This window comes from Wasmannia auropunctata, unplaced genomic scaffold (genome assembly GCF_000956235.1).
Source record: "Wasmannia auropunctata unplaced genomic scaffold, wasmannia.A_1.0 LD336111.1, whole genome shotgun sequence".
Lineage (NCBI taxonomy): Eukaryota > Metazoa > Arthropoda > Insecta > Hymenoptera > Formicidae > Wasmannia > Wasmannia auropunctata.
In genome coordinates this window covers 691,157-701,930 of record NW_012026779.1, presented here as the reverse complement: position 1 = coordinate 701,930, position 10,774 = coordinate 691,157, and the positions used below count along the sequence as shown (strand labels likewise).

Sequence of the window (10,774 nt, the reverse complement as noted above, 5' to 3'; positions counted from 1 at the left end):
AAAAAAAACGGAATAGGAATGATTTTGCACGACGGTAAAATGTCCGCGTAGTCCGCCATCGGCCGGACTGGTTAAACAGGTTATCGGTTTATGGCCGCCGTAAAGAGATTTTAAATTTCGCGGCACATATGCTCCGCGTGCATTCCGCGCCGCAGTGCTTCGCGGTTCTTTTTCCTTTCGTTTTTTTCCATCGTTTCGCCGAGTTCATAACGTCGCGCGCTGACGGCCGGACCAATGGGAAGCAGCCTCTCGATTACGACGAGAGCGTTACCCACGGAGAACAGCGCGTATAATACTTTCTCATGAGTAAAACTTCATTCTGGCATCTTAATTTCTTACCAATCTCGTCCGCGAGATCTCTGCGATCTCCGCGAGACACTGAAACACACGTTCGCTTCGACGTTCCGTCTCGCGCATAGCGAGCAATTAGCATCCACGATTCTAATAATAACATGCACGTATGAATTGCCAATAAGATGGAGATACAATTAAAATAAATAAAAAGAAATATTATTGTTAGTCAAACCTCAATAACTGAAACCTCTACAACTCGAAAATCTCTATAAGACGAAAATTTTGTTCATTCGATCCTTTCCGCTCCACTGCGGAAAACCGCCATAAATAGAAATAAAATATACCTCAACTCGAATTATTTGTCAGATATTTAGATGTAATATTTTACCTCTGCAACTCGAATTTAAAGCAGCCAGATCCCTACAAATCAAAGTTCATCTCTATAAGTCAAACTTCTATAATTGTCGCTGCCTCTATAATTCAAAGTTGTAGCTATAATGTATAACCATGAGTAATAGCTTGGTATTTGTTTTACGATTACATTTATTATTTATATCCAATAAATAATTCACTGTCAAATATTGAATTTTTTTTCTTTTAAAAGCCATTTTAATCGGAAAATTATAAATTCTTGTACAAAGCCTCCGTAAGTCGAAAACTATAACTCAAAAAGTTTAGCTTTTCCCTTGAGATTTGAGTTATCGAGGTTCGACTGTATTACGAGAAATATTCAAATTATTAGTGTATTTCTCAATGTATAATACAAATAAATCTCTCAATTTCAGTATCTTCTCAATTATTGTACTATAAATTTATAGTAAGAAAAATTGTAAATTATTGTTTTCTCTCCGAAAGTAGAAAGAAATTTGAGAACTCCAGAAAATAATTAATCTATAAACGTATATACATATATACTTACCCCGGCGAAAATAAAGATCGGAACGTATGTAAGTCGGAACGAGTGTAAGGGAAAAGTGAAGCGTAAAAGAAACTTCTAGGAAGCGTAAATTGGAACAGCGAGACGTAACAAAGGCGTTTATCTTTTGAAACGTTTCTTTTACGTTCTACTGTTTCAATTTACGCTTCCTAGAAGTTTCCGTTTACGTCACTTTCCCCTTACATTCGATTTACGATTCTCCGATCTTCATTTTCGCCTGCGAATATCGAAGGGGAAGGGGAGGAGAAAGGAAGCAGGTGCTGGTAAATCTTTTCTAGGAATAAAAATCTGCCGTCTTTAATAGTGTTTTGGCAAAGATCTAATTGTAAGGAGAAAAATGCGTTCTTACGATCGCAGATATACACGACAGACTCACTCTCACTTGGTACGTGTTCAATTCGCAATAAGAAAGCCCGTTTTATAGTAGATATTTTATTTCCAACTTAGGAACTGAAATGCCCATATAATAAAAAATATTTGTATCATAATAATTACTATTATTAAAGTGGGAAAACGAGGGTTATGCTAAAATCGCTCTACTAAGTATACAAAAATGAAGAGAAAACTCGCAAAAAAAAAACGAAAACAATCGTAGACTCTTCTCGAAACATTCTAAGATTCTTCCCGCGAGACTCACTCACTCACTCATATCGACACGTTTATCCTGTACACTCGCATGCGCGCTAAAAAAAAGGACTCGAGATTTACAAAACAATCGCGGTAACAGAATATAAATGAAAAATCATATAAAATCTTCCACGTGGAATTCTTTGCACATTGTTATTATTATACACCTTTCTCTTTTTTTTCTTCTCGATTCGCGTCTACCTTCTTTTAGTTTCTCGAACTATTAACGGGCTCGTCAAAAGCCATGTACAAACGACCGTTTGCCATCGTTCGATTCCGTAGTCGCTATCTAATCAGTTTTTTTTTCTTTTATGGCACGTATTCTCGTAAAAGCCCTTCCCTCTCTGCGGAGACTCGACAACGTTCGCCTTGCCGTCCTCTTCGCTCTCCTCCTCGCCGCTGTACGAGGCCCCGCGATATTACCCGCGAATCGCAATCGTAACGGATATCCGGTACACTCGATTATTCTCCTCTCCTCTTAAATTTATACATACGCTAGAACCCGTGGAGTCCCTTTAACTTCTTGTTTCTTGTATACGTTTATCAGACTTGGACGTGAAGATCTATCTTAAGATTGTGTGTATGTAGTTCTTTCGGGCGATCGCGCCAGAGATCCCACTGGTACCCAACAACGCCCGTTTAAAATTTTCGAAAAAGACTTACAATAGAATTTCTCTCGTCGCATAGCACCATGTCGAAAAAAGCGACGCGACGCGACGGCCGTTTGGTCGCGACGCGCCCGGGTCGCCGGAAGTCAGCCGCGGTCTTACAAAAATAACAACAGTGGTAGCCGTTTCTCGCGCGCTGTCGTGTCTTTCGTGCCTGTGACCCTCGCGCCTGTCTATAATTCGATAATTCCCGTTTCTCTCTCGACTCGTTGAATACCACTGGAAGGCTATTGTTAATCAGCCGCGGTCTCGCAATCAGCGCCGGAACGCCTTTTTTGTTATCACGAAAGAACCATCCGAAAAAACGTGAACAATTCATACTCTTGAAAGACATCAATATAGAAATCTGATTTTCTTTTTTTTCGCCAGAACGATCCGAAACGGATCTTTCTTCCACTTGTACGTCTTAGGGTTACGAATGCTTTAAACGTTATTCTCATATTTATTAATATTTTTTTTTGATCAGAGTATCCTAAAACGAACAAATTCTATCAATATGTCTACATTTAACATGGATATACCGTCGATAATTTTTTTTTAAATCTGTTTTTCAAAGTATTGTGGCCCGCGATGTTCGATCACGTTTGGATAGCGATCGCGCGACAATTACAATCGATTGCACAGTTCCGTTGCTTTTTTTTTACAGACCAATATGAAAAACGAAAAAGCTCACATGCTACGCGCTCCCCCGCGTCGACGCGGCATTAGAGAACAGAAAGATCGTCACAAATGTCTTCCGTGCGAAAAAAGAGACCATCGGAAATGTTCGGCAAAAATATCGTTTTCGTTCCTCGTTAATAAGGAAACAGCGATACGACAATCGTTGGCCACACGAGCAAGACAGCCTGTGTACACTTACTAAACTTAACTTTCCTTACGTAATGTTGAAAGATAAATGTAGGATTTGTCTAGCTTAATGATTTACGTGATTATATACATTATATACATGTCGCTGCTTATAACATTGCATGCGTGCGCTTATATCGTTAGAGGTGACTACAGAGCGGTGTACGTGATTGTGTACGAGTGTACGAGTTCTTGTTTTTATTTTTATTATAATGAAAATTGTCTAGCTTATACAGTACAGTAGGGTTTTCGCGAGCGTTTACTACATAAGATTTACCCCGTTACACACAGTAAACAATTATACATTCCGATGATCCGCCGGCTAAATGTTCGCCATTGTTCTTTTTTTTGCATCGGGTTTATCACATAGTGCATTCAAAATAAATCTAAAGTATATGCGCTTGCGAAACGAAAACCGAAAATAAAGAAACGATGAGCTTGAAATTAATTATAACGAAATACTCGAAATATACGTACTTGAATGTATGAAGAAAAGAAAAAAATAATTAGTCTCAGGGAACGAAACGTTCGGAAGCTCCTAGCGTGGTAGAGACAGTGCAGCAAGCTTCCAATTCAGAATATTTTGTCTTATAACATCAATTGGAAACTCAAAAAACGCGCGTAAACAATTTATATAAAATAAACATATAAAAATAACGATTTTCTGTGGATTCCATCGACTGTCTCCTTGAATAGCAATACATTTTGTGTCGCACTCTTATCACAGGATCTTTTTCTTAATATTGATAATCCTCCAGAGTCTTGGACGAATTAGAGAATCTAGTTTCGAAGTAGACTTGCAATGCGCCCGCATTTATTTGATATAACATATATTAATTATTATATATTAATTATATTAAATCTGCACCTCTGATCTCGAGTAAACAACAAAATGTTATGCGGGCAATAAAGTCAACATAATATTGTACCTCTCATCAGACGCATTATGAATATTTCTGTAATCATCCATCAGAAACATTCATAATTAATTATAACGGAACGTATGATGTGAATAATTAAATAATTTCAAATAAAGACATAGCCGTCTAAAATCTACATTAATCTGATCGACATTTCATTTTACTCTTTGTGCGAGACTCTACAGGATTATCATATTTGTTCTATCACGAACAAACACTGTGAATAATTTTTCGTCTTGTCGTTATTCTAAATCGAAGAAAAACAACATAAATTGAATATAGATAATTTGAACGAACCGCGCATCACTCTTAATCATTATATCGCTTCACTCGCCGATATATTCATTTCGACAGCGAAGAAGTCCGACGGATCCTTGTCTCTCTAGTAGTCAAAGCATCTTTCGCTATGCCGGAAACCCTAAAATGTTGAGATCCCATTGTCTATTTAGACGTTGGGGCGGCCGGCTGTTGATGCGGCGGCTGCCCCGCCATCCCCGTCAGTCTTGATTGCGAGGAAGCGAGCAATTCCTTGTAATACGCGCTAAATTCCGGCGGTAAAAACGACGCAGTAGCTGCGCCCCTGGGCGGAATCGGCGGTGGGAACAGAGGGTTGTAGAACGCGGAGTAGTACATGGGATCCAGAATTGGTAGGAACTTGCCGGACGCGTTCGGCGGCAGTTGCGACGGCAACGGATAGGCGGCGGAATTGTTTTGCGGCACCGTAGGCACAAATCCCGATGGTATGCTGGGCAAACTGTGTCGTCGCCCGGCCTCGCCCTGCCTGGATTCCTGATGCTGTTGCTGCTGCTGTTGCGCTGCCAAAGATGACTTCTCGCCCTCGCTGATCCTACGATGTTGATTATCCCTGCCGGCCTCCGCAGCCGCTTTCCTCCTATCAATACTCATCTGTTGCTGCTGCTGTTGCAATGTCGTTGCCTGCATTCTAGGAAACGGACTTCCACTGTGATTCAGATGATTCAAATTGGGTATGTTCGGTATGATGGGATGACTCGGCTTTCTCGGGGTGTACGGCGAAACCGGCTCGCTTCTCACCGTATACTTTCCATTCATTTGCTGCTGCTGCTGCTGCGGTTGTTGTTGTTGCCTCCTTTGCGCACTACCTATCGTTCCTATCGCACTGTTCTTATTAGGTGGACTCGGTATTTGAACGTGAGGTGGTATGAGATGATGATTGTTTTTGTGCTTGGGATTCACTAGCGTAATCTCGAGGTTGTTCGACGCAATAGTCCGACTGTCGATTACACTTTGGTAGCCGAAGGGTGGTATTCGCTTTGGACAGTCGACGGCGGGTCTGTCCGGCAATTTGTCCTTCGCCACAGGCGAATTCCGCACGTCCAGATTCAACGGATTAGGCCTCTGCACTACAGGTACTCTGACTATTTCTAGACTGGGCCTAGGGAACGCCGGTTTCTCGCTAGACTTTTGCGTTAAATCGAGAACGCCTCCTCCGTGTCCAATGTCGTTGCTGGAGCACATTTGCGAATGTTGCGAGCGTTGATGTTGCTGTTGCTGTTGCTGCTGTGCTTGATGCGGAGGAGGATATTTTGGTGGAGAGGTAAGAATAATATCCTTAGGATTTCCGTAAACCGTCCTCTCATTGTGCACAAATATCGATCTCGACTGCGTCACCTTCGGCGGCAGTAACCTGCCATTCGGAATATTTGGCGGAACGAAACGATGATTTTGTTGCTGCGCAGACATCGTCGATGGCATGACGTTCGCGTTTGCGTACAGCTGCAGCAGCGCGGTGTTGTTCGAGCTACCGAGATTTATTATCCGACTGTTCGCCACGTTGTTATTGTTCATCATGCTGATATTGTTATTATTATGATGAGCCGGTAATTGCTTAATCGCCGACACTCGCGGCGGATGATTGTGATGCTCCTGCGGCGACGGTAGCATGTGCCCTATGTCGGGCGTCACGGTGACGGATATCAACTTGGGAATGGAATTGGGCGTGACTGGAAGCGGATATGGCGAGACCGACGATTGCTTCTCTTCATTGGATTTCATTGTAGCCGGCAAGGATGGTGAATGATGCTGCTGCTGCTGCTGCTGCTGCAGTTGTTGCTGCTGTTGCTGCGGCGACATGATGACACTACTTTGAATCACACTCGGCCGTGCTTCCAGATCGACGGCGGTAACCTCGAGACCGCCTTCGCGCAAAATCTCGAGCTTGCGTTTCTTGAAGCTGGGAATGATTATTTTGTCTCGACTCGTGTCGCTCTCGTTTTCAAGGTCGATCACCTCGGGCGATCTCGATACCGGTGGCACCATCGTCTTCTCCGCGAATTTCTCGCCGCCGAACAATGGTATATTTTCCTTGCCCTGCGCCAGCAGAGTTGTCTGCTTGGGATCCAACTTGATCTCCTTCATATCTTTCTCAGGCGGAGGCGTTAGCGTGACAACCGTCGACGCGTTCGTTGCTACACTAGTCACGGGCAAGCCTGGTGGCGAACACGATGGTGGAACTTGTTGAGATATCAAAGGACTGTTGAGCTGCCTCTCCAAGACACTCTGATTGTTACTGGTACCATTCGTCGGCGTTGTGGAGGGTGTGCTGTTGGGCGTTGAGATAGACGTGTTGGAGGATGGCGGTGGGCTTGGCAGTTGGCTAGCTTGCTGGCTGGAAGGTGTCGCGTTATTGGCAATTATTGTATTCAAGGATTTCAGGCGGTCTGGCTTCACTCGCACGCTACGTAACGAGGACGTCTTGCCGGTTTCGGCTTTGGGTTTTTCACTCGAAAGTAAGGTCTGTAAGAAAGGATGTAACGTTAATATTTGAGCTTCGGTAAGTACGTACGGTGGTTTCAATGTCAATTAAATTAATGCCATTTACCGTTGTCGCTGACATTATTGGTTGTAAGGGCGGTGTAGTCGCGGGAATTGCATCTACAGGTGGAGGTGTCTCTGACAAATACAAATCGCTCGGTTCCTCCTTGATGTCCGAATCCTCAGACATACTCTTGGTACGTCGTCCGTGGTTCAGTCTCACTTTTGTCTCTTCACCTCGCTGATACCTTTCATAAGGTAATAATAATCTGCAATAAAAAAAAATCTCATTAGAATTTGAATGCTACTTGAATAAGAGAAATTCAATACTGAAATGCAGCGATCAATTATTTATTTTGAGTATTAAAAGTACTAAATTGGGTGCTTTAATACTCAAAATAAGTGATTTCCAGTATTAAAATTGGATTTCTGTAACAGAGATATTAACGCTCAAAGATAATCGTGATGAGAATTCGCGCTGAAATACCTCACCTTTCATAGTGTCTACGTGTAATAGTTGCCGCGCTAGTGGACCCCGTGTTACCACCGATATCATCGTAGATGGTCTTCCAAAGGCGGCCAGCGCTGACGGAGTCGTAACCACCGAGCATTTGCACTTTCGTATAGAACAGGAACAGATCGACTGTGAAGAGAAAAGAGAAAAAAATCGTTAGGGAATAGGGATCGCGTGAACACGGGACGATTGCGAGTCTAGATTTTGCGAGAAGGAAACCCTGCTGTGTCTTAGCTCTCTGCAGTCTGGCAGCCAAATCGCTGTCGGGAATTGCGCGGATATAGAAATTCGAAAAATTAAAGAAATCGGTCTGCCCTTCCGGTGGCAGATCGGTCATCGGATAGGAAATCCGAAGGAGAATAACAAGATACTGACTCTGCCTGTAGCCCAGCAGTGGCATCTTTCCGACCGGCGTACCCCGAGAGTTCATAAAACTCTGCACGTCGGTGATAAACTTCTTTTCTTCCGCGCTGGTCTTCCTCTCGCTCCGCCGTACCGCGGACGAGGGCGGCCTCCCGACCGTGGGTATCACCAAGCTGGTACTGGTGATCGCCGACGAGCTCCTCGACGTCGAAGCCACTGAGGCTTCGCTCTCGTTCGAGGATTCACCCGGCGAAGCGCTGCGCTTTTTACGCTTTCTTCGCGGTCTGCCTTTTAATTTCGGTGCTGAAAAAATCACAAATCATCGACACGTTAAACTATTTTTCTGAATTTTGCATATAATTTTAATGTTTTGATTGCAAAAAGAAGACCAGATGTCAACCATGATATATGTATAAATATTTATCGTAATAACGAATGTTTTGATTCACAATCGTATATGAGAATTGTTTATTATTGACGATAAGAACAATGACTTCAAAACATTTCGACCCGCTTTCTCTCTGATCTTTTCTCTCTTCAATGACAAAATTTAAATTTTTAATAACTTGACGTGATTTAAAAAAAAAAAAAGATTTGTAAAATGTACTATAATGAACAATCACAAAAAGCTTTCATTAGGGATGGGCGATATTTTTGTATCTGCTACTTAAATAACTGTTATCAAATTGTAACTGTTATAACTATTAACCGATTAATAAAAATGACAGTTAATCAGTTATTTCAGCCGTATTCTGATATTGTTGTCTCTACTGCGTACGACAAATGTTCGAAAGCTTTAATGGGGCTACAAGAATGAGAATTTCTAACAACTCAGAAATTTCACTGTCATGTATAGCCAATCAACGTTTGCAAAAGATTTATCATACGATGAGATATCAGCCTGGGCTGTGTTCGAAAACATCTCCGTGTATTACTTTATCGTTACTCAATATTACATGAACAAAAAGAATAAAAACGATCCACACAGGAGCACTCGGGTGATGTTTTCGAACGCAGTCCTGTAAAAAAAAAGGTTACATCATAGATTTATACATATACTTATACAGAATGTTCATAAAGTATCGAACCCCCCCCCTTTATCTCAGAAAATACTAATTGGATAAAAAAATTTTAAATACAAATCCAGTTAGTATTTTCTGAGATAGAGGGGGGATCCGATACTTTATGAACACCCTGTATACGATAAGTCTATGAGTTATATTTAACGACCATTATTATATTTCTTGTCAGCATATTTCTTGTGGTATGTAATATTATTTATTGAAAAAATGTATTATATATATATATATCGAATTTTCTGTAGATCTAATATTTCCAAAAAAACTCAAATTTTGCTTCAATTGTAATTAAAATCAGATACCTATTAATTTTAAAATAATCATTTAAAATAATCAGTTATAAAATAACTATTAAAATTACTTAAAAATAACGATACCGATGTAATTTTTATTAAAAAATAACTAGCTCATTCCTAGCTTTCATGCTTGCATGCCACCGTTATGGAAAATTAATCTTTTAATAATATTTTTATAATCTTTTAAGATATAAGCAATGTAGTTATGTACGTAACATTATTATAAGTACGTAGGTACACACGACGAATTAAAAAAACGTAGGGATTTCATGCAAAATAATTGTTTGAAACGTTATAATACCGTAAGCACGATAGTAAGATACGTGAACACGAGAAGCAGACGCGACCTGTTGAATACCTCGTAGTGATTCATAACAAGGTCGAGAAAATATTTATTTATTTCGATGTAGAACAATGTCATCAGTAAACAAAGGAACATCTCGAAACGACTGCGTTAGTAATAACTTGCTTTATAATACGATCAATCATTCACTTTGATCTATTAATTTTATTAACTTAATCATTTATCTAATGTTCACGACAAAGTTTGCACGTTATATAAAATCTAGCCCGAATTTCGTTTTTTTCATCCATTTAATCGCATGAGTACATAATTTTCTAAGCAATATTTATGAAATTGAGTATATACTATAATTATCTAAGCAATATTTACGAAATTACACCGTTGCAGTTTCAATCTCCATCAATACCGAGCGATATCGATGATAATTTGATCACAAAATTACATGTAGTACGACGCACACAGATGATTTTTAATGCGTAATAATTGTACGTGGTTAAAATTGGGCCAGTTATTAACTTTGATCATCAATAACAACAATCTACGCGTTTGCGGAAAAAAAAACTGGGAAAAAAATTGTGCAGCGTGTTCGAAAAATGCCTTACAAACGACTCGACGTTAGCTCGTACTTTGCTCAATTTACGTTAACTATTTTTCTAAAAATAGACTTGACGCTAAAAATTATTACGTGTGCGTTGTTAATGTTACGTTGGCAATATGTGCGACACGACATACGCTTTCAACGGAACTGATCCACGCGCATACGAGATCCGGATTTTTTTTATTAGAAAAAAAAAAAAAATTAAATTTCCTCATAAAAATATCTCACCGTATATCTTACCGGGTATGTTCAGATACACCACTCTATTATTTCGGATTCTCATCACAATGGCCATTGTCTCCGTCGTGAAGTTTCGGGCACTCAAGATTGCGAGTTTATTGACAGTCACGTGACAATCGTAATAATCCTCGGGCGATAGCAACAGTTTTTTTCCGTGGATGACGAGTAATGTGTTGGCGAAAACGCGACGAGCGTGCGGCCGGCGGTGGACAAAACAAACACGTCGTCACAGGGGGTTCGTTCAGTTCGTTGTCGAGCCGTAGCTGCATCATCGGTGGAAACGGTAAGGGGGGGG

At 40.7% G+C, this 10,774-nt stretch overlaps 1 protein-coding gene across 5 annotated transcripts in view; it reads right to left on the bottom strand.

Moving 5' to 3' along the window:
- Window positions 1-1,647: 1,647 nt before the first annotated feature.
- Window positions 1,648-10,774, bottom strand: part of LOC105448816 — a 166,691-nt gene continuing 157,564 nt past the window's right edge. For 2 of the 5 annotated variants that reach the window (XM_011687610.1, XM_011687602.1), the window contains 4 exons: window positions 7,975-8,265; window positions 7,578-7,728; window positions 7,153-7,354; window positions 1,648-7,067 (listed from right to left, as the gene is read on the bottom strand). In XM_011687610.1, coding sequence (XP_011685912.1) covers window positions 4,734-7,067; window positions 7,153-7,354; window positions 7,578-7,728; window positions 7,975-8,265 — 2,978 coding nt within the window. In that variant the 3' untranslated portion in view covers window positions 1,648-4,733. Of the gene's footprint in view, window positions 7,068-7,152; window positions 7,355-7,577; window positions 7,729-7,974; window positions 8,266-10,467; window positions 10,769-10,774 lie in introns of those variants that run through there. The other 3 variants (XM_011687627.1, XM_011687636.1, XM_011687619.1) reach the window with 3 other exon arrangements.